We start from the raw sequence: 24948 nt of genomic DNA, 5'->3' as shown, positions 1-24948 counted from the left end.
CCGATTAAGGTTATGTTATTTTCGGCACCCAAGCTATATTTTGTGCTATTGAGGCCAATTTTGCATAAATCATATTATCAATTTTGTTTTTATAATTTTACTTACATTTAACTATATGAATCTAACCAAACTAGTGCATAGACAATTTAACATATGTGTTAAATTTGACTGCATTAATTATTTAGAAACAAATAAAGTACTTTATTTTAAGGTAAAGTGAATAGGACCTAAACCTTTTGACAATAAAAAAAATGTTGAGGTCAATTTACTTAATTATTTAGATTATATCTTTATATGGACTATCAGTCCTTTAATAGACACTCATTTACTCCAAAATATCCAAGTTACTTGGTTCATTTTTTTAATAATTTTTTTCCTTTTTCCTAACATACAACTATCTACTCTTTTAAATTGTGAGAAAATATAAGCAAAAAGTAACCAGGCAAGTTATTTGGAACTTAAAACTTTTCCTAATATCAAGCAATGCAATGAATAAATTATGTCAAGGAAACTTATTTCGGCGTAGTTTCAGCCTATTCCCATATCAAGTAATTCTATGATAAAATTATGTCAAGATACAAGTGCATCCTTATACATAGTTGATGGAAGAAAACAAAACTAGACTGGTTTCGGCATGTCAGACTGTCAAGAGTATCTGAATTCCAATATAAGCAAAAGCATAGATATTGAATCTCCATACAATTTGCATATACCATTAATCTTCAGACCAACAGCAATGGACCAGGAATTTAAAGATATGCCATTCTCATTCATATTCCGAAAACAATCATACAATAACCGCGTTAGTAGAAAAATTAGAGATGAATCTATCCTTCTCACAGAAAATAGGGGGAATATAATAGTCAGACATCTATTGTCGACAGGAAAGCTGGTTTACATGAATATAAATATATACATACTCTAAGTCAGCATAGTTATGGCGGTCATTCGGTTGAGATAGATTTACATAGGAAGACAATGGGAAGTAGAAAACTGGGAGATGTTTGGTCGACAAAAAATCAGGAAGTTCAATTTTCCACTTAGGAAAGTTGCTTGCTAAGTCTTCCCAGGTAAATGGAGCTTCCTGCAGTCATCCAAACAATATTCCATACTTCCTAGGAATTATAAATTCCGGGACAGCGTGACTTCCTATGTCCAACGGTCCAACCAAATAACCGCATACACAGTTACATACACGAAGAAGAGAGTAACAAGGGCAATCAGCTGCCAGTTCATATTTCAGGTGACTCATTTGCCTTGACAAATCGACCCTTAACTCGTTGTCGATTATCAGCTCTAGCCTTCCTTGATTCATATCGAATGTGTTTGTCATATCTGTTCATGAGATTTTGCCAAGTTTAAGCATTGAATGATAAGTGTGAAATATAAAAGGAAAATAATCAGAATTTATGAAATTCAATTGCCTTCGTGATTTCTTCTTTTCCTTGTAGCGTATCATAGCTTTCCCTCGATTCTCTGCAAGCTGTTCCACATCAGCTGTATTCATCGGTTTCCTCCAGTAAGGCCACTCCATGAATTGCATATTTTGCTCCCCATCAATCATCTCAGGTTTTATTACTTTATCATCAGAAGATGCTCCAACTGGTACACTGCAGTTATCTACTGTTAAGTAAACTTCACTGTCCATCATCTGATTCGTGCCATCCTGCAGAGTTTTTGATTAAAACAAATCTATAATCAACTACTGCCAACTCTTAGATTGTGATGTCATGATATAAAGAACTCATACAACAGAGCAATTAGACTCGCATCATGCACCCCGCGTCCCTGCCCCACCTGAGGTCCAGAACTCCAGAACTAAAATTCATGACCTGGCTTCCAAAATAGATCTATATATGCCACGATAGCCAAACATTGTTGCAGATCACATTTCTGAGACTGCCCACCAATAATTCAGGTACCATGTTGCTAGAGCAACTGAAACGAACATTAAAAGCTCCAACTAAATTTAGTGTTTGTTGTTACTTTACACGACTGTCCACTCTTAAATATTAAAAATGGGAGACAGGACATGAAGAAGAGAAATGTTTTTACGTAAAATGGGTGACAGGAAGTGGAGAAGAGGGAAACCATTTAACATACTTTCAGCACAAGATAATTTCTGCAAATACCAAATCAAAATTACAGCCAATGTAAAAAAAGTAAGATCCATGCTTAATTTGAAAATAGTTTCAATATAGTACCCGTGTGTATTTAAAATCACTTACATCTCTTGTTTGAGAGCCTTTAAGATTTCTTGAGCTTCGCATCTCCGCCATCTCGGACACATTATCTGGTCCCTCAGTTGACTGAGAACATTCGAGATTCCTTGAGCATTGCATTTCAGACACATCTTCTGGTACCCCAGTAGTCGTGCATGAAGGTTCTTCAAAATCCATTGGTCCTCCCCACTGACCATCCCAGTCCTTAGCCACATTCAAATATAAAGAGAAGCATTAGCAAAGGTTTCATTATTTGGAGGTCATATGGATCACGCAACAAAATATTGAAAGATCAAATGTTTAATTCAGATAAATCCTCCACTAATAGGAGTGGGTAGCAGAATAAGAAATCAGGGGACAAAAAACTTATCTACTCTCAACTCGCTACATAAGACATAAGGCGTAAAAAAATTGCAGCCAAGAAACGGCAAGTCAGAATTAAGCAGGACAAGAAGATATAAGTAATGGATACACACAACTACGCAAGCATCCAGCAAGCATCAAATATAATTGAAAAGAATTAAAAAAACAAGGGCCATTTCGTAGTTGCGAGATACTTTCTATATAAAAGTTATGGAGTAGAAAAGAAATTTTTGAAAAACAATAGTAGTTATTTGCTTATTGCTTGCTATATTCTGTTGTAAATTTTCAGATATAACATGATTAGTTTAAATATGAATCTAAGATCAATTACAACCTATATCTTTAAAATGCTTAAAACAGAAAACAGAAAATTGACTGGAATATTAAGTAAAATCTAACATCAGACATGTTATGTACTATAAGAGACCAGATCAAAGACCCAACTTATGCTATGTAGTAACTCATGTTAACACTCTCTAAATCTTACATAGCATCTAATCATCTTCTACTCATACATAGAAAAACACATACTCATCACTTTCTTAAGCTTACTTCAACTGCATATTCACTTCCTTAATAAGCATTTTCCATCACAAGGGCAGTGACTATAGGAGTGCAAGAGCGAAAACAACAACTGATTCCATACATATACATCAAAAACCAACATATCCCACTTGATTACAAATAAAATCTTTAATCAACCTAATATAAGATTACCCTTAAAAAACATACCACCAGGACAGCAGGCTGAATAAGTTTCAATCTTAATAAAATCCGAATATAGTCCTTTAAAGTTTTATTCATTACAGTACAAAATACCCAATTTCCATAACAATTGCTTTCAATAACCACTTAGACATGACAAATGACATTCCACAACACTATTTGCTATTAATCAGTTCTTAAGTTCTCCATTTAAGAAGCAATGAAGAACAACCAGGTTGGCTTCGCCGTAAAACACAAATCTTCAACCCTCAGGACATTAATTATGTGTACAACCTTAATTAACAACCAACCACCACCAACCCACTTTTAGACTTAAGATAGTTACAGTAACCAAGGATAACAATACGGTGTACTCGTACTATATAGCCGCCATAAACACAAAATTCAACAACCACCGCCCTCGAATTTCATTCGGGGAAAAACAAAAAGGAACAGAGAGAATATCAAGCAACACTATTTAGTACAAATTAAAAATATCTTCTTGACATGACTAACAAAGCAACAAACCACTCATAATCAACAACTATAACACCAAAAGGTATACAATTCAATATAAAAATAACAACCATGATAATATCTAACAAATCAAAACAATCATATATTATAATAATAATCACAACTTGAACCGACTTTTAAGTAAAAGACACCATCAACCAATTATAATAATAACATATCAAATAAAGCAGTAATTCAAATAAAATAATAAAAATAAAAAAATTAAACCTGAGGAGGTTGATAATCAGGCTCAAAATCCCACAAAAAATCTCTATCTTCAGCAAAAGTTCGTTCACCTTCTTTCATCAACAAAGAAGTAAAGGGCATATTATGCATTAACATATCCGACCCATCACCCGTTTCAAGGCTCGGAGTATCCGGACCAAACTCCGAACTATTATTATTTTCTCTCTCCTCCAAATCCCACTTACTCAAAGTCATCAATTGTTTAACAACGGCATCTTTTTCTTCATCACCCAAACAAGGAACAACCAAATCGCTAATACCCCAAATGGGTGCGAGCTCAATAGCTGTTGGAAGTCCATCAATGGCGGATTTTGGTTCGGAATTCGGGTCGGGTGTTCCGAACCCGGGTATTCTGAGATGTTTTAGGGAAAGGGAATTTGCGGAGTGGATTTCTCTGTCACAGAGTAAGCAGAGATTGGCGGAATCTGCTTCACAGAATAAAACGGCGGCGTTTTTGCTGCAATAATCGCATTCTTCAAGCTTCATACTTAGTTTTTTTTTAGAGAGAGAAAGTTGAGTTGAGTGAATTTTTTTTTAGAGAGAGAAAGGGGAAATTTTGAAGAATGGAAATGAAAGAAGGGCACATGATAAGCATGGGCCAGTTTCAGGAGACGTGACATTTAGGGGAAAAAATTAATAAAATAAGGGATTGAAAATGATTTATTGGATATTTAAATTTAAGAAATTTAAGAAAATTAAGAAAAGTTTGGTTTTGTAGGGCCTAATTTCTTAAATAATTTGCACTTTTTGCCAACCTGGCATGTGAAAAGTGGCATAAATATCTGTTAATTCTTGAGTATACGTGGTTGACTGTGGAATTATTCATTTAGGATTATTTTTAATTTATATTGTTTTTTAGCGTATTTTAGTTTTTAGTGGGAAAGAAAGTTGATAAGTCATGAGGTCGCAATCCAATAAGATCATAAAAATCTGTGTTTTAAATGGGAAAATATCTCTTTGTGCTATAGTGCCTTTGTTTCTTTGGTACTCCAAAATACAAATGGCTTTGGTTGCAAGTGTTAGGCTCAATTAATCAATTAGTTAGGTGTGGGTGAAATAGTTGTAACTTTGTAAGCCAACCTTTGGGATTAGATGAACTATCAAGATAGAAAATATTGTAGATGGTTCAGCTTAACAAGATGTCTTAATTTGACCGGTATTCGAAAACTATACATTGAAACGATATGACTCTTATGTATAAAGCTCAAATGGAGGTCAAATTTGTGGGTTAAGGTCTAGCGTATAGCTCTTATATACAAACATTGCATATAGGATGACAATGTAGTAATAAAGTTGAAGTTGTAGTGGGAGTATAAAGTACATTTTTATAGATAAATAATATCATTAAATGTTGTAGTGGTATAAATACTACCTCCGGTCCAAATTACTCGCAACTTTGGGGTATTATTTGTGAGATATAAAATATTCCAAAGTTACGAATAATTTGGACCAGAGGTAGTATTTTGCTAATAGTACAAATAAGTATGTAAATGGTACATCAAAAAACTATGTTACTATGAGATATAATAGTAAAACTAAGACATAAATGCTACAATATACATATATAATAGAACAAAAAATGTACCACTGAAACTATAAAAAGTACCATTTTGAATGCACTTTTCCATTTTTGCCCTCCTATATGCAACAAATGCATATAGAAACCATGCGACAAGAATGCACTTTGTGAATATAATTAACTTATTAAGTAATGCAAAAGTCAACCCATGGGAATAGATGAGCTATCAAGATAGACAATACTCTTTCCGTCCCAAATTACTCGCAACGGTTAGACTTTTTACACTATTCACACATCTCCCTTTGACCATCTTTTTAAACTATTATACTAAAGTCAATGTAATCGTGTAAGATGTTGTTGGGTCTATTTTAATGTATAGTGTCTTAATATAAACTTTATATAACTTATATAAATATATAATAAAAGATATCAACGGTCAAACATGTGCATTGGCAAGCGTGTCTAGTCAAAATATTGCAAGTAAATTAGGACAGATGGAGTATTATAGATGGTTAAGCGTAACAAGATGTCCTTATTTAACAAGTATGATTGTCCATGCATGTGAAAGTTTGATTCATAATATATTCAATTATTGAAGACAAGAAATTTAAATTGTAGAAAGTTGGTATTTGAAAACTACACATGTATGTAAAGCATATACCGATAAGCATAATATAATGTCTTTTGTATAAAGCATAAACCAATAAACAAATGTCAAATTAATGTATGTAATGCCCTTTTCACTTCAACTTAAAAAAATTGTGTTCAGTAACAATAATTTCAGTTCAATAATAATAATTTAGTTAAGTAAAATGAATTTAAGTTCGGTAATGATAATTTCAATAATTTAGTAAAGATGAGTAACTTTAAAGAAGTATAATAGAGAATTAGTAAAAATAATTTCAGTTCAACAAAAATTAGGTGAAGTGAACGAGACCTAAGTAGTGCAAATGGGCATTTATTTGAAACACACACAGTACTAATACTTTACTTCAAATCTATATCGATATCTATATCTTTACTTAGTATTTAAAAAAACAAACAAAAAAAAACATGTGTCATCATTCTATTATACTTCCCTATCTTCTTCTTCAACTCAACGTGCCATATGTCGACATGTCGTTTTACATTTTTTATTTTTGATTATACAATTTTTCTTAACTCTTTCATTAAACACTTCATCTTCATCTCCCCTCTTTAATTCATTCTTTTTAATTTCTCTCTTTGATTTTAGTCCCTCCATCTTTTTTCTATTAAGTCTCATTTCAATTAAAGTCCCAAAATTTTTATTTCTTTAATTATGTTTTCATTTACATATTAAACTCATAATTATTTGTTAAAATACATCTCTCAATACAATTTTCTATGAACAAGCCGTGCATTGCACGGGCCAGAAGACTAGTTTATGAATAATGAACATGCATGAGATGTGTATGTGTCCCTTCTTTATGTATTCATTCGATTATGTGGTAGTATTAGGTTGCAAAGTTATAAACACTCGCACCGTTTTATTGCAATAATCAACACATTCTCTAGAGCACTTAGTTTAAGAATAATAATGAGTTTTATTTAACATTACTTAAACAGAGTTTAATAGAAGGATAAGGGTTATGTATAAGCATTAAAAACAAAATTTAAGAAGAAGAAGAAGTAGCAGTTGCCAAGATGTGAGTCGTATTATATTGACTTGTCCTCTACAACCTATGAATGATGCACCAACTCACCAAGAGAAGCTCTTGCTAATTTGTTTAATTTCTTAGAGAATACATATATGTTGTATATCCTCCACAATATCAATTTGAAAAAGTATTTGAACCAAATTTTGAGAACCTGATAAAATTGTGATGGAGATGTGAGAAATTTGGGATGCACATTATAAATTGTATCAATTGAAGTTGGAGTGAACAAAGTCTTCTCTACCAAATATGTGTTGTTGTTGATATATAAAGGTTTTGATGATGAGGAACTTAAACTGAAGCAAACTCATCTAATAAAGGTTTCTCAAGTGTTTGTTTAGCTTAGGTGAAATTGATCTTGGAGATGGAAGAAGTAACTGATGCTGAGAAGGCTTGAAGAAGTTCTTTGTTCAGAAAGTTAATCAATGCGAAGAAGAGTTCTTTCACAAGAACTAAGTTCCCTAACAGGAACATTCCCTAACAGGAATTTGGAGATGAAGGACTAAGTTCTTTGGAGGAACTTAGTCATACGTGAAGCCCAAGTAATTCAATCAGATCAATTGTGCAGCGCAGCAATAGTTTAGTTAAGAATTTATTCTTCTAGATTTATTGTTATTATGTTAAGTTTGTTATGCATGAAATTTATTATTAGAAGCGTGACAAGTTAGTTTGGCAAACCAATTAATTCCGGAAAATATAAAAGATAGTTTTCGAAAAAGATTTTATATTTAAAATCATATTTTCCTAAAACTGGAGTTAAAAAGATATTATGCTTTTTAACTAATTATTTCTATCTTATTTTCCGAAAAGATATTCTTCACATAAGATTTATTTTGAAAACGTGTTTTTAAGATAAGTTAAGTTTAACTTATTTATCTTTTTGAAAACCTACTTTCTATACAAGTTTTATTTGTATAAATAGTAGAGAACGAATTGAGTTTTGGTTTTTCTTTTGTGGGTTTTATGCGTGAAGAATTACAGAGCTTATACATTGAGTAAGTTTGCCAAAGCTTATTAACTTGTCATATTAGTTTCGAGTTTCATGCATAGCTTACCTATCATATACTAGGAATTATACATTTGTATCTGGTTTGGGTTTTTGGGTAAGAAAGAGTTTTATTTATGCAGTCTTGTATGTACTTCTGGTGAGAAGGGGAAGAATTGTACTTAGGCAGTACAAGTAAGTCTGAGTGTGGTACTTAGACTGGGTAGAACAGAGAGTTGTTCTGTGGTGAGTTCAGTTAGGAACTTGAGAGTAGAGTCTTTATTATAATAGGTTGTAACTTGGTGTTTGCCCTATTATAGTGAAATGGTTTGTGTTTGAAATCCCTAAGGTAGGGTCGAGGTTTTACTTCTAGTTGGGCACTAGAAGGTTTCCTCGTAAAATTGTGTGTGCTTTACAAGTTCCTGCTTTATTTTGTTTATTATGTTTTTATTCCGCAAAAGTAGTCACTAGGAACTCATCTACAATTCACCCCCCCCTCTTGTAGAGTTCGTCTCAACTAACAATTGGTATCAGAGCAAGGTTCTCAAGTGTTTGCAGATAACTTTGCTGAGTAAGTTCCTGGAGAGATGAATTACAAGGAGAAACTAGAAGAAGGGTACTCAACCCAACGTCCACCCATGTTCAATGGTAAGTTCTATGCATACTGGAAGAACAGGATGGAGATCTTCATCAAGGCTGAAAATTACCAGGTTTGGCGTGTCATTGAAACTGGTGATTTTGAAATAACCCAAACCAATGACAAACATGAGGTAGTAACAAAATCCATTTCTGAATATGATAAGGAAGACTATCAAAAACTTGAACTGAATGCTTTAGCTATAAAGTATTTACACTGTGGACTTGGACCTCATGAACATAATCGAATTATGGGGTGCAAGTCTGCCAAACGGATATGGGATTTACTACAGGTAACTCATGAAGGTACAAATGAGGTAAAACGTTCTAAAATTGATCTTCTAATGTCTAGATATGAAAGGTTTGAAATGCAATCTAAAGAAACTATAGAAGAGATGTTTACTAGATTTAATGATATCATAAATGAACTAAACTCCCTTGGTAGACATATTCCTATTGATGAACAGGCAAGGAAAATCCTGAGAAGCCTTCCACAAGATGAACGATGGAGATCCAAGGTGACTGCAATGCAGGAAGCCAAGGATTTCACAAAGTTCAATATGGAGCAACTGGCTGGATCATTAATGACTCATGAACTTCATCTGAGTTCCAACACTGAAAATACAAGAAATAAGGGTCTGGCACTCAAAGCTCAAGACTCTGAAGAATCAGAAGTTGATGAGGAAGAGATGGCCATGCTAGTCAGGAAGTTTAAGAAAATGATGAACAATAGGAAGTTTGATAGGAACAAGAAGTTCACAAGTTCCAGAAACACAACATGCTTTAAATGTGGGTCAAAGGATCATTTTATCAAAGATTGTCCTGTACAGGATGGAGAGAAAGGGAAGACTAAAGGCAAGGAGCAATCCAAAGAGTCAAGAGTCTACAAGCCCTACTTCAACAAGGATAATGTCAAGAAAGCCATGTTAGCTGCCTGGGGAGATACAGATTCAGAGGAAGATGAGGACCAACCTTCAGAGGAAACGGCTCATCTATGTTTAATGGCAAAAACTGATGAAGCTGCCAAACTGAAGGAGCTGGAATCTGAGGTATGGTATTCTTACAATGATTTGAAACATCTGTCTAAAGAGAAACTAATAAATGCTGTCTTGGAAATTCAGGAAGATATTAAGGAACTTTATAGATCCAAACAGCAGAGCGATAAAGCTTTAGAAACTTACAAAGAGAACAGTGAGTGGGTTGATAACATGAAGTTTGATATTCAATACAGGTTTTTCAGTTTGTTTGATGATAATAAAATTCTAAAAGAAACTGTAGAAAACCTAAAGCATGATAACATACTTCTTAATGTGGAATTGTCTTTACTAAAGCTAAGTGTAGATGCTCCTAACTCTATAGTTCCTTCACAAACAGATTATCCAAATTTTGAAAGATTAAAATATGATTTGGAAAATTTGAAAATGGATAAAGCACGTCTTGAGGGGGAACTTGAGAGAATAAGGAGAGATAAACAACCTGTAGACTATAGAGTTCCAGAGTGGATCACTAAAGCTCAGACCGAGAGAACTGAAGGCTTAGGTTATAAAAATAAATTCCAGAAAGAAAAGAAGTATGTTGACTTACCTAGTAGCATTGTTTGTTATTTCTGTGGTAATACTGGACATAAGCAGATTAAATGTCCTAAGAAAGAAAAATGCACTCAGAAGAATATCAAACATATGGAACAAGTGTGGGTTAGGAAAACTGAACCAACTCCTGTTACACAGGAACCCAAGGAAACCTGGGTTCCTGATACTAACGTTTAATTCTTCTTGTAGGTTCCAGTGAGGGGGAACAACACTTGGTACCTCGACAGTGGTTGTTCTAAGCATATGACTGGAGACAAAACTAGATTTCTCTCACTGGATGCCTACTATGGAGGGACTGTGACCTTTGGTGATAACATGAAAGGAGATATAATTGCTATTGGTAAAATAGGAAGGTCAAGTTCCCATGCGATTGAAAATGTATTCTTAGTCGAGGGCCTCAAACACAACTTGTTAAGTATTTCACAATTTTGTGACAAAGGTAACTCTGTTAGCTTTACTTCTAATAAATGCAGAATCATTCACAATGACACTGGGAACATCATATTGGAAGGAACTCGAAAAGGGAACACATATGTTGTGGACCTCAACGAAGTTCCTAATAGCAGTTTAACGTGTCTTAGTGTCATTGAGGATGATCCTCTTCTATGTCATAAAAGATTTGGTCATGCAAGCTTTTCTTTACTTGATAAATTAAGATCTAAGAACTTAGTAGAAGGACTTCCTTGTATTAAGTTTCTGTATGACAAAGTGTGTGAAGCTTGTGCTAAAGGAAAGCAGACTCGGATCTCATTCAAGTCCAAAAAGATGGTAAGTACCAAAAGACCTTTGGAACTCATACATATGGATCTCTGTGGTCCTATGAGAATCCAAAGTAGAAGTGGTAAGAAATATGTAATGGTTATTGTTGACGATTTCTCTAGATTCACTTGGGTTTTCTTTCTTGTAAGCAAAGATGAAACGTTTGATGAGTTTGTTGCATTTGTCAAGAAGGAACAGAGAAGAACAGTAAATAACTTGATACATCTGAGATCAGATCATGGAACAGAATTTGAAAATTCCAAATTTGATGAATTCTGTAATGAGCATGGAATGGATCACAACTTCTCTGCACCAAGAACTCCACAACAAAATGGAGTGGTGGAACGCAAGAATAGGAGTCTTGAAGATATGGCTAGAACTATGTTGATCTCAAGCAGACTGCCTAGGAACTTCTGGGCATAGGCAGTAAACACAGCATGCTATATACTCAATAGAGTATCTGTTAGAGCCATTACTAACAAAACTCCTTATGAACTCATGAAAGGAAGAAAACCTAATATTTCTTACTTTAGATCTTTTGGTTGTAAATGTTTTGTTCATAATAATGGTAAGAGGAACTTGGGAAAGTTTGATGAACGTAGTGATGAGGCTGTATTCCTAGGATATGCTTCAAATAGTAAAGCGTACAGAGTCTATAATAAAAAAACTATGTGTGTTGAGGAGTCTTTAAATATTATATTTGATGAAACTGAACAATTGGTTGATGTACAGGATTGTGATGATGATTTTGAAATTGGACTTGTGCGCAAGCAAAGTCCAGATGAGGAACCAGCATCACTGCAGAAGCAGCAAGTGGAAATAGCTGAAGTAACGAATCCTGAAGCAAATGCAGAACCTGAACAAGAGAATGCACCAGGAACCCCACATCCAGATCCAAATGACAATCATGGTGAAGAACACCAAGTGGAAATTCCTGAGGAAGTTCAATCTGAGATCCAGAATGAAGTTCCTACAGAAGAACCAGTCAATAACAATGAAGAGAGATTGTATCCAATCAAGGATTTCACCCCAAGGCCCTGGAAACATCAGAAATCACATCCAGTAGATGCAATCATGAGTGACATAACCAAAGGAACTCAAACCAGATCTCAGCTTAGGAACTTCTGTGCATTCAATGCATTTCTTTCTTCTATGGAACCTAAAAATTATGTTGAGGCTTTAACTGACGCTGACTGGATTAATGCTATGCAGGCTGAGTTGAATGAATTTGAAAGAAATAAAGTTTGGCATCTGGAACCTAGACCAAAAGACAAAAAGTCAATTGGTTTAAAATGGGTGTTCGGAAACAAACTTGATGAGCATGGTATTATTGTCAGGAACAAAGCAAGACTAGTTGTACAGGGTTTCAACCAACAAGAAGGAATAGACTATGAAGAAACATTTGCTCCAGTAGCCAGGTTAGAAGCCATTCGTTTACTTATTGCTTTTGCTGCTTATATGGGATTTAGGCTGTACCAGATGGACGTAAAATGTGCATTTTTAAATGGATATTTAAATGAAGAAGTCTATGTGGAACAGCCTCCTGGATTTGAAAATCCAGAGTTCCCAGACCATGTCTATAAGCTTGACAAGGCTTTATATGGGCTTAAACAAGCTCCTAGAGCATGGTATGAAAGGTTATCAAAGTTCCTTTTGGCTAATGGTTTTAAACGTGGCAAAATTGATAAAACATTGTTTTTAAAGTCAAATGGAACTGATATCCTAGTTGTGCAAATTTATGTTGATGATATTTTATTTGGTGCAACTGATGAATCTTTGTGCAAGTACTTTGCCAACCTTATGAGTGGAGAATTTGAAATGAGCATGACAGGAGAATTAAACTTCTTTCTTGGTTTGCAAATTAAGCAAACTGAAGAGGGAAGTATGATTCATCAGCAAAATTATATTAAGGAACTAATCAAGAAATACAAATTGGAAAATGCCAAATCCAATAATACACCTATGGGAATTGCTACTAGATTGGATGAGGATCCATCCGGAACTTGTATAGATCAATCTATGTATCGAGGTATGATAGGCTCACTACTCTATTTAACTGCTAGTAGACCTGACATATCTTTCAGTGTAGGTTTGTGTGCCAGGTTCCAAGCAAATCCAAAGGAGTCACACTTAACAGCAGTAAAAAGAATCCTTAGATACTTGAAAGGAACTGATGATTTGAGTCTCTTCTATCCTAGAAGTGATTCTTTTGAGTTAAATAGTTTTACTGATGCTGACTATGCAGGAGATTTGGTAAACAGGAAAAGCACTTCAGGTATGGTACAATTTTTAGGACCTTGTTTAGTTTCTTGGGGTTCCAAGAAGCAAAACACAGTTGCTTTATCAACAGCTGAAGCTGAGTATGTGGCAGCAGCTGCTTGTTGCTCACAAGTATTATGGATAAAACAACAGGTCAGAGATTTTGGTATTATTTTTAAATGTGTACCTATTTATTGTGACAACACAAGTGCTATTTGTATTTCTAAGGATCCAGTTCAACACTCTAAGGTAAAACATATCCACATTAGGCATCACTTTCTAAAAGATAATGTGGAACAAGGGAATATTAAGTTAGAATTTTGTCAGACTGAAAATCAAATTGCAGATATTCTAACCAAGCCCTTGAACAGAGAAAGATTTGAGAAATTAAGACTGGAACTTGGGATGATCAAGCTGAAGTACTAGCTTCTGAAGTTCCAAGATATGGCAAAGTCAAAAATAATGTAAATAAAGGAAAAAGAGCATTTATCACAACTCTGGTGTGATAAACATAGCTGAAGTGTCACCGTTGTTAATTACTGAAGGTAAGTTCATTAAAACGCTTAACTAATTTTGCTAGTAGTAATGTACAATGTATATGTGTAGAAAGCGTGTTCCAATTGCGTATTTTTGAACAGTGACAGTGCTTTGAAAGTTAAATGAATTTGGAAACAAATTATTTTTGGAAAATACATCTTGCGTGTTTTGATTTTGGAAAATTAATTGAATATGTTCAATTAATGACTGCTCAGTAAACCCATTAACTTCCTTACACCGCTTCATTAATTATAAAAGCCACCCACAACCACTCACCATCACTTCGCTGTCAAAAATATTTACTCCTCTGTGAAAAATCCTTCTACACTATTCTACATCATCAAAGAAGAAAACCATGGCCATAATCACTGAACTAAGCTCTTCTGAAAATTCCCAAAACATTCAAACATCTGAACCAGAGGAAGTTTCATCACTTCCAGTTACCACAAACTCCGAAACACAAATCATAAACCCACCTTCCTCAACCATGCAAAACCCTAACCCTGAACAAGTTGAAAACATTACCAAATCAGTTCTGGAAAAACTGAGAGAGTGGAAAGAGAAAAAGGGTAAAGAGAAGTCACTGGAAGAGCACATTGAAGAAGTTGAGGAATTCGCTCGTAAATTGGAGGAAGAAGGTTCAGAAAAAGAGGAATCAGAAGAGGAAGAAGAAATCGATCAAACTGAGCTTGAGGTACAAGCTGATAGGTATGTGGTTGGTCATCGTATTGATTTAGATTGGTGTAGGAATGCTAGATTTCTGGAATTCATAGATTTAATTAAGTTCCAAGGTTGGGAGTATCTGTTGGTCAAAGTGTCTAATAATGTGATGTATCCTAGTGCCATGACTGAATTCTGTGAAAATTTTGATGCAAAATTAGGTATCATAACCAGTAAAATTGGAAAAATAAATATCGAGTTGAATGTTGAAACCCTAGGTAAAATTCTGAGAGTACCAGTAGAAGGGTATGAGACTTACAATAAGGGTAAGTCTAGTGTAAAAGTCGGGAATTACTTGAGTGGGGATATAGTTGAGGCCCTAGGAGGAAAAAGGGGGAAGAATGTCATGAGTCATAATGATTTAAGTCCACTGAACAAGCTGCTATTTAATCTAGTTAAGAAAACAATCATGCCAAGAGTGGCAAAGAAGGGAGAAGCCTGTTTGATGGATATGGCAGTTATCTTTTGTTTGTCAAAGAGAATTAAAATCAACTTTCCATCACTCATGTATCAGCATTTAGCTCATTGTGTTCCAAGTGGAACAAAAGTTGGATATGGTGCTATTTTGTCTACTGTCTTTGAGAGTTTGGGTGTTAAACTTAAAGGGAAGTATGTTGGTCTGGAAGAGAAACCAGAAAATGTGATCAATGGGAGTACTTTGGCTGGGTTAAGTCTGGAGGTAGTTCAAGGAAAAATTCAAAGAATAGAGAAGGAAGAAGAAAGAGTGGAGAAGTCTACTGGGAAGAGAAAGCAAAAAGAGGTTTGTGATAAACCAGTTAGGAAGAGCAGAAGGCTATCAGCATCTGCAAGCACTCTTCCTAAGACCAGCATGGAAGAGCCCCTAGACTTAGAGGCTGAGGACAGTGTGTTGGAAGGTCAAGTGGCTGAATTGGTGGATAGAATGGAAAGGGTTGAAATTCAAGCCAAGGAGTCTGCTGGAAAGTCTCAGTTGCAAAAATTGGAGAAACAAGTGCAGGAGCAGGGGAAGGCACTCAATCTGTTGAAGAAATCAGTGCAGGCACAGGACAAGGCTCTGCAGGAACAGGAGAAGAAGTTCCAACAGAAACTGGGGGGTCTTGAGCAACGATTGGAAGCTCTAATTGCACAGCAAAAGGAGGACAGCAAGCAGATCCTAGACCTTCTGCAAACCTAGCCTACTAAACTCTCTTTCAGCCTTCTTAACAATAGCCTAGCCTAATTTCCTAGCTAGCAGTCATGAACATTTTAATTTGTTTTTGTTAAAACTTGAAGTATTTTGTAATAACTTTGGCAGGGTGTTTTGTATGTTTTTGGTTTTAAATGAATGCTTTTGGAACTGCCTATACATGTGTGCATCTGTTTATTATGAATGCTTAAACAGGATAGTGGAATTTGCCTAAGGGAAGTTAGCAGCGCTGCCTTCAGTTTCCCACACTCGATGAATTGCTTGTGGGGCTGTTGGTAGATGCTTAATTAACTTGAAAAAGCAGGACTTTTTGATAATGCCAAAAGGGGGAAAAGAGGAAGCAAACATGGAGGCTGAAGTTGTTCTGGGTTTCAGTTGAGAAAGTATCAGAAACTTTTCTCTGATATGTTCTGATATGATGCCTTAGTTTAGTTTACTTTCTGTCTTTTCTGTTTTAGTTTACTTTTCTTTAAGTTTTTCTTTAGTTTCTGTTTTGTTCTGTTTTTGTTTTTGTTTTCTTTAAGTTTATGTTTTTGTTTATTTTCTGTCTTTTATTCAAAAATCCAAAAATACGTCCTTCTATTTGTTTAACTTTCTCAAAGAGTTTTCTTAAGTTTGTCATCATCAAAAAGGGGGAAATTGTTGATATATAAAGGTTTTGATGATGAGGAACTTAAACTGAAGCAAACTCATCTAATAAAGGTTTCTCAAGTGTTTGTTTAGCTTAGATGAAATTGATCTTGGAGATGGAAGAAGTAACTGATGCTGAGAAGGCTTGAAGAAGTTCTTTGTTCAGAAAGTTAATCAATGCGAAGAAGAGTTCTTTCACAAGAACTAAGTTCCCTAACAGGAACATTCCCTAACAGGAATTTGGAGATGAAGGACTAAGTTCTTTGGAGGAACTTAGTCATACGTGAAGCCCAAGTAATTCAATCAGATCAATTGTGCAGCGCAGCAATAGTTTAGTTAAGAATTTATTCTTCTAGATTTATTGTTATTATGTTAAGTTTGTTATGCATGAAATTTATTAGAAGCGTGACAAGTTAGTTTGGCAAACCAATTAATTCCGGAAAATATAAAAGATAGTTTTCGAAAAAGATTTTATATTTAAAATCATATTTTCCTAAAACTGGAGTTAAAAAGATATTATGCTTTTTAACTAATTATTTCTATCTTATTTTCCGAAAAGATATTCTTCACATAAGATTTATTTTGAAAACGTGTTTTTAAGATAAGTTAAGTTTAACTTATTTATCTTTTTGAAAACCTACTTTCTATACAAGTTTTATTTGTATAAATAGTAGAGAACGAATTGAGTTTTGGTTTTTCTTTTGTGGGTTTTATGCGTGAAGAATTACAGAGCTTATACATTGAGTAAGTTTGCCAAAGCTTATTAACTTGTCATATTAGTTTCGAGTTTCATGCATAGCTTACCTATCATATACTAGGAATTATACATTTGTATCTGGTTTGGGTTTTTGGGTAAGAAAGAGTTTTATTTATGCAGTCTTGTATGTACTTCTGGTGAGAAGGGGAAGAATTGTACTTAGGCAGTACAAGTAAGTCTGAGTGTGGTACTTAGACTGGGTAGAACAGAGAGTTGTTCTGTGGTGAGTTCAGTTAGGAACTTGAGAGTAGAGTCTTTATTATAATAGGTTGTAACTTGGTGTTTGCCCTATTATAGTGAAATGGTTTGTGTTTGAAATCCCTAAGGTAGGGTCGAGGTTTTACTTCTAGTTGGGCACTAGAAGGTTTCCTCGTAAAATTGTGTGTGCTTTACAAGTTCCTGCTTTATTTTGTTTATTATGTTTTTATTCCGCAAAAGTAGTCACTAGGAACTCATCTACAATTCACCCCCCCTCTTGTAGAGTTCGTCTCAACTAACAGTTGTGTATTTAGATGTCTATCTAAAACCCATCCTATACAAGCTCTCTTGTAATGATTATGACGTGGTCCATTTATCGTCTAATTTTAATGGAACCTTATATTTTATGATTCTAGGCAATGGTTATGAAAAATTCGAGAGGGTGAAATAAAGGCTCCATTACAGAAGGGTGAAGTTGTCTTCGAGAGTCAAATGTCACCATTAAGAAAATCTTATGTTGAGACACACCATTCTAGATGATAGCATGAATAGCTAGAGTTTGCAAGTTTATCACCTACGTTGGTGGCCTATTGGCCTCCCTCCTCATCACCCACCCCTCCCCAACCCCAAACCGCCGAAAATAACCACCCTCCCTTCCCCCAAAATGGAAACAACCAACCTTGACCACTTCAGCCACTACCGACTCCCGCCCCCAATTCAATCCCGACCCCCGACCTCTTTATTTCTTTCTTTCTCTCTCTTCCCACCACCACCAATATCTCCCTCTTCCTCCCCTACGGCCAACCAACCCCTTCCTACCATTCACCTCCCCCATCACCGAACACACCCCTACTCCTAGAAAAAGCGATAATACCCACCCCCGAATCGCAAACCAACCCCCACCCCGACCCCTTTTTCACTACCACCCCCTTTATCTCCTCCTCCAACCTAACTGCCTACGAATTATGGAGGTGGAGGAAGGGAGGGGTTGTTTCGGAGGAGGGGAAAAGGAGAAGTCGTTTCTAGCATGCAGCTTGGGCAGGGGAGGGGGTGGGGGAAGGGGGAGGCCGCTACCATTAGTGGTGGCTGGTGGTTTATTTCTCTTTATTATTTTTATTTAATTATTTTTTATTTTTTGGACCAATCACATGTTTTTTTAGACCAATTCGTGTTAACACATGTGTAGACACCCATTTGTGTCTCCCCAAAACCAAACCTAGTGATGAATACCTTTCGGATCGAATCATAATCGAATAAAATGAAAGTGTGAAAAGACTAGTGTTGCAGTTAGTTTTTATTAAAATCTTTCTTTCTGTTTTTGAAAACCAACTCTATTTTATAAAAATAGAAAATCCACTTAATTTGTTCCATGATAAGGGTTCAATAATAGTGTAGTTGGATGGGGCTTGAAAAGAGCTTTCCAACGATATATTATAAGCCCAATTCCGATGAATAATGAGGAAGTTATGGCCAAAATACTAAACTGGGTCCGGTTTGATCCTTACATACGATCCAATGATCTAGAGGAGGGTCTATTATTATTCCTAAGGCTAGTAGGATTGATTATAGTCTTCTAGAATCATCTAGAAGGTTATTTTTACATCCTAGTGGAATTAGGATTGATAATTATGTATACGAGTTTTACTAGGAATAAAATATTGTTTTATATGAAATTACGATTTTAGCCTTCGTACGGACTTTATCAATTTTATTGATAAGTGGACTCTGTGCTGAAAACGTGTTGAAAAACCACTTTGTCGCCTGGCAACAAGATGATTTTCTGGCTACAGAGTGGAGTTTTGTTCCTTTTCAAATTTTGACTGGTTTCAATCGAATTCTAGACTATATTCCTATTAATAAGGTCTCGGGTCTCCGTTTTCAATCATCTACATCTACAATTTACAATTCGCAATCATCTACTCTAATTCTCTCTCTCTCTCTTTCTAGCTAGCTTTTACAAACATAATATCGCATTCACAAGACTTAGAGACACCTAGCCAAGTTCGAAGTTGCCTTCGCCCTAGACGTGAAAGGTCTATATTTTTCTGAGGGTTTGGTCCCAAATCCAGTTTAAACTTTTTAACTCTTTCTTTCAATTATTTAACTTAATTGTTTGATTTATTATTTTCAATGAAGTTTACTAACTCGTGTATTTTGTTATTAGAAAAAGGTACGAGGCTTCAAAGTAAGTAATTAGCTTACACCCTATTTTATTTCAATGTAGAAAGCATGCTTAGATTTGTTTAATTCCTAGTTTCATGTTAGGATGTTATTATTGCTTCCTAGTATCATGTTAGGGTGTTTTTATTGTTTTCTAGTATCATGTTTATAGAGCCTTTTACTCTTTCTAATAGCATGGTAGTATCATGTTAGGTTTAAAGCTTTGATCTTTGATGCATAGTGGCATGCTAGGATTTGTTACTAATCTTAGCTTGTTAGTATCATGCCTACACTAGTAGAAAAAAGCAAAAAGGCACCGCTCAATGGCCACCGGTTTTCAAAAACCGATGGCAAAAATAGGGGAAAAAATGGGCGGGATTTTGAGGGATTATTATTGCCACCGGTTCGGTTCGAACCGGTGGGAAAAATATTAATCCCACCGGTTCAAACCAGTGGCTTTTAAAAAAAAAAAAAAAAACCTGGCCTTTTTTAAAACCCGGCCTATATATTAACCCCTTTTTCCAAACCCTAGCCCCCTCATCTCCTCTCTCCTCCCTTTTTCTTTCTGAACTTATCTCTCCTCACAGCCGCTCCTCCTTACCCTCACTCCCTTCTCTCTCCTCTTCCTTATGTCTCCTTCTCTCTTCTCTCTGTTCGATCTCCTCTCTCCTTCACCCTCGTCTCCTTCTCGTCCCCTCCTCCTCTTCTCTCGTCTCTCTCTTTGATCTCCCTTGTCTCGCCCACCACTACCGCCGCCGCACAACCACCAAGTTCGACATCAACAGCCATGAAGAGTTCGACATCAACCTCTCTCCTCGTGATGAAACCATAGGTTTTCAGGTCAAATTCGACCATGAAAACTCTAGATCTAGAGTTTTTATGGTCGAATTTGGCCTCGTAAACCTAATTCAAAGTATGGAGAGTCGTGGAATGAAGATTTGTGTGTTTTTTTCAATTTTTTTTCATTTTTTCTGTTTTTGGGTGGTGGGTGATTGGATGGTTTATTGTGGGTGGTTTTTGGTGGGTGATTGGGTGGTTTTCGTGTGTGTTTGGGTGGTTTTTCGTTGCTGGTTTGTGGTTTTGGTTGGTTCGGTGGTGGGTTGTTAGTGGTGGCTTGTGGCGTGGGTCGTGGGTTGTTAGTGGTGGCTTGTGGGTCGTGGGTTGTTAGTGGTGGGTCGTGGGTTGTTAGTGGTGGGTTGTGGGTCGTGGGTTTGGGTTTTAGGTGGGGCGTTGGGTAGAGTTTACGGTGGGTGGATCTGGGTTCTGGTGGCGTGAGGTGAGGGCTGGGGTTGGAGCTGGTGGTGTGGGTTTCAAAATCAGATTAATTTCGGGCTGCGGGCTGGTTGTTGTTGGTGGTTGCGAACAGAGGTGGTGTCACTGGTGATTGATTTCGGAGCAGGGGAATTGGCTGGTGGTGTTGGTTGTGGTGATTCAAGGCGGTGGATTCCGCTTCTGTTATTGTTGTTGTTTGTAGCTGGTGGTGTTGCGGGGTGAAGCAGGGGAAGAGCAGGGGAAGTGCGTTTGTTGCTGTTGCTGTTATTGCTGTTGTTGTTGTGGCTGCTGGTGTTGAGGAGCTGGGGCCTGGGAGGTGCGTTTGTTGCTTGAGTGGTGTGTGTGTGTGGTGGAGGATAAGTGAATGGGTGGTGACGGTTGGTGGTGGTAGGAGGTGGTGGGTGATAACCGGTGGCAAATACGTGTTTTTGCCACCGGTTTTGAACCGGTGGCCTTTTGTTCTAGGATTTGCCACCCCCCAACTGACCACCGGTTCAAAACCGGTGACATAGGGGGGTTTGAACCGGTGGCCAATTAGTTTTTTCGCCTAGTGCTAGGATCTTGCTATTATATTTAAGCTTTATTATTAACATGATTTTGATTATTATTATGATTATCATTATGTTTCTTGATATTTTTTATTGTCATTACTTGATCACGCCTTTTATGCATGTTTAAAGAGAATTTGTACTTGAAATTACGCCTAATAAGATAATTAATACTTTGGGTTAGGCTAATATGATTTTAATTCAAGTGGTCGCCAATAATAGTTTTATTTGTGCATTAATATTCAACAAACATAGATTAAACAAGTTTGGGGTTAATATAATGTTTGCATGTTAGTCAAAAAGCGCACATGATACGAGTAGAATAAAATAGAGGCCTATTTATAGGGCGGGATCTCTCTCTTTTAGATTGGATTCTCACCCTCATCCCCGAACTCTATTTGGTTCTTGACCTTTTGGAGTTGACGATCTCATGAATCGTTAAGGGAATAAGGGGTGTAACCTTCACCTCGTGAAAGGTTTATAAATTCCTAAAACTTGTTGGCGTCTTTTTTGCTCTATTTTCTTTCCCTTTGGACGCCACCATGCTTAAGTGTATGATCACAGTGGAGTTCAAGCTTGGGGTTAGTGCTTGAAATATTCCCTACAACATGCCTTAGTCACTTGTTATAACTGATGAGCGTCATTTATGGCACTCATTTAGCCTCTTTTAGGATGATTTTTATTTGCTTTTCTAGCTCTTTTATCTCTTTTTCTTTAGATTTATTCTCTTATTTCTCTAGTTTGTGTTTTCCTTAGTTGTTTTCCCGTTTTCTTGCATTTCTTGGCTTATTTCGCTTTTTCTTTTTTATTTGTTTGCTTTTCTTTGATTTCAGGAGAAAGACGATGTCCAAGGATCTCCATGGCTCTTTCTCGAGATTTACAAGGCTCAAGATGCAAGTCGATCTCTCCCCTTTGAAGCCTAAGTCTGAAAGTGTGCAAGCTCTAAGTCTCTTAAATTCCGTCAGAGACCTCGAGCTGCGTAGACACCAAAAGTGGTGTTGAACCCACTGTGGGAGCTCTTGGAATCTGCCATTCCCAATGTTCATCAAGTGAAGTTCACGGAGGCATTGATGGACGCACGAGAAGAAGCTCCCCTGCTCCCAGGCGCGGGCGCACAGGTGCGAAGCGCGGCCGCGCATCCTTACTACCCCTGTTTCGTACCCCTTTCTCCGCGGCCACGCATTATGAGGAGAGGGACCTGTACGGGTTCTTTTTGGACGTTTAACTAACTTCTCCTTTGTTAGTTTTGCTAAATATAGAATTTTCTTCATTTTTAGAGAAATAATTATCTAGAGAATCTTTTTGGCAAAATTTTAGAATGGATTTTATAGGGAGAAAATGAAAGCTTGGAATTCTGTTCTTAGATTTTAGAGAGAGAAACTTAGTTGCTACATTAGATTTTCATTCACTTTGATATTGATCAAAGTTTTGTAAGGATATCTTACTCTTTAATGCAATTTCAAGTGTTTGATCTTTGATATATTGTTGAATTCATAGTAGATTGTTTGATTTGATTGTTGACACTTTGATTACAACGTTGATGATGAAATTGATGATTAGTTTAGATTTGTCCTTTAATTCTACAATGTGTAGTGAGTACGTAGATTCTTTTCTAGGGATGTGGTGAAGCATGTATGAATGATATCTATAGCTAATTGGAGGATTTTTATATATTTGATATTGTGATTAAATTGGTTGATGGAAATTGTGCATGTGTGTGATTTGTTGAGGAGTAGTTAACCTTGATTATCATGCTTGATTGCATTGTGATTCTTCAATCACTACTAGAAAAAGGCTAATTTTCGACGGAATGCTTCCGACGGAATGTTCGTCGGAAACATCAGAAATTTTTGATGGATTTTTATTCTGTCGTTTACTTATGATGGATGTTAACAATCCGTCGTAAATTTACGACGGAAAATAAATCCGTCGGAAACAATATGCTTTCTAACCGAAAATTCCGTCGAATTCCGACAAAATTTTCCTTCGGAATACAATTATATATATATATATATAAAAAATTCAGCCCTTTGTTAAAACCCTAAACCGAGAAACTTCCTCACTCCTCCTTCATTTCATTTCCACCCTTTCTCTCTCTTCCGCTCCTCTCTCTCTCTTCCGCTTCTCTCTCTTCCTCCGCTCCTTCTCTTCTCCAGTTTCTATTTCTCTTCGCCTCCTCTCTTATCCTCCATCTCTTTTTATCCACCATCTTCTCCTTCTTTCGTCTCTTTCCTCATTTCTCTTCTCTTGGTGTTTTCCATGGCCGTAACTAATGGTTTTTTTGGTCAAATTCGACCATGAAAAGTGTACAATGGTCAAATTTGGCCTATTTAAACCAAATTCAAGAATTCAAAGCCAATTTCAGAAAATAAGGTATGTTTTTCGAGTCTTTAATTTTTTTTTGGTTTTTTTTTTTAAACATTTTTGGTCGTTGGCTGTTCGGTGTGGTTGTGGTGGCTTGGTGCCATGGTGGTTTGGTATTTTGGACAGATCTAGGTCAGTTAGGAGGATGAGTCGTTTTTAGAATGAGGTGGGTTGGGATTTTTTTCGGTTTTCTGGGTGTTGGGTTGGGATTTTTTTCGGGATTCTGGGTGTTGGGTTGGGATTTTATTTGAACGAACTCTTAATCACCAAATCAATTAAATTAGGCTCTCTCTATTTTTATTCTTTCTTAGGCTTTAAAAGTTAGATTAATTTAGGGTTTTTAGAGAGAGAAAGTGTGGAAATTTATTTGGTGAAAAAATTATTTGAGGAAAGAATCATCCTTCAGTGAGCATTTCTCACCTTTTCTCCTATTTATTGCTCTATTTACTTTTTTTCTTAGATTGATCTTTGTGCTTAGCTTATTAATTTCTTTAAAAATTAGTCGTTAATCCTTATTTAGATATTAATAGTTTTGATAATTGTGCTTAGTAAGTTTGTGATTAGTTTTTCTTTGATTATCTTGTTAAATCTTTTAATTCTAAGCTATGTTGTAACTAGGGAGGAGGAGAAGTGCATAATGATGATTGATTTCAAATGGTGATGATTGATTCTTAATTGTTCATTCCTTGTAATTAATGTAGATAATGTGTTTGATTCCTTGAGGTTTTTCTAGCTAATAAATCTCAAGTTGTGCATGAGTGAGCTAGGTTAAAGTGTAATTTGCATAATATCTACCTTTATAAGTTGTATGAGAATGAGCAAATCGAGTTGGTATTTGCATGTTTTCGTGTGCGGGAGTGACATAGTTATGCTAATTTCCCTTCATGTGATCATCATGTTAGTCTTTGTAGTTTGAGTGTATTGTTGTACTTGGATCCCCTAATTCTCCTAGTGCTTTCTTATCTTGTTTTGTTCGGTCTCTATAAAAAATAAGATTATTTGTTTAATTTAGCAGAGTTTAATTAATCAAAGTTACCAAAATTTCATTCTTGTCTCAACTTTACTTGTGAATTGATTTGGATTTCTTACTCACTTTTTTATGAAAAAAATGACCCTATTTGT

At 35.9% G+C, this 24948-nt stretch overlaps 1 protein-coding gene across 1 annotated transcript; it reads right to left on the bottom strand.

The window, feature by feature from the left end:
• Nucleotides 1-754: 754 nt before the first annotated feature.
• On the bottom strand, nt 755-4688 carry LOC145602236 (zinc finger protein CONSTANS-LIKE 14-like). The gene is made up of 4 exons (XM_081658410.1): nt 4035-4688; nt 2229-2426; nt 1425-1666; nt 755-1335 (listed from the first exon to the last, which is right to left on the bottom strand). The coding sequence occupies exons 1-4, from the start codon at nt 4536-4538 to the stop codon at nt 1233-1235; spliced, it is 1047 nt and encodes a 348-aa protein (XP_081514536.1). The 5' UTR covers nt 4539-4688; the 3' UTR covers nt 755-1232.
• Nucleotides 4689-24948: the final 20260 nt, after the last annotated feature.

Source organism: Chenopodium album, chromosome 21 (assembly GCF_948465745.1).
Source record: "Chenopodium album chromosome 21, dcCheAlbu1.1, whole genome shotgun sequence".
Lineage (NCBI taxonomy): Eukaryota > Viridiplantae > Streptophyta > Magnoliopsida > Caryophyllales > Amaranthaceae > Chenopodium > Chenopodium album.
This window is presented reverse-complemented; position numbering and strand designations above follow the sequence as displayed.

Bases quoted from the DNA above. Each gene is read 5' to 3' on its own strand.
- LOC145602236 (XM_081658410.1), bottom strand. From the start codon at position 4,538: ATGAAGCTTGAAGAATGCGATTATTGCAGCAAAAACGCCGCCGTTTTA. The intron at 2,427-4,034 runs GTTTAATTTTTT...AATGTGGCTAAG, and splicing joins CTGATTATCAACCTCCTCAG to GACTGGGATGGTCAGTGGGG. The intron at 1,667-2,228 runs GTAAGTGATTTT...AAAACTCTGCAG, and splicing joins AAGGCTCTCAAACAAGAGAT to GATGGCACGAATCAGATGAT.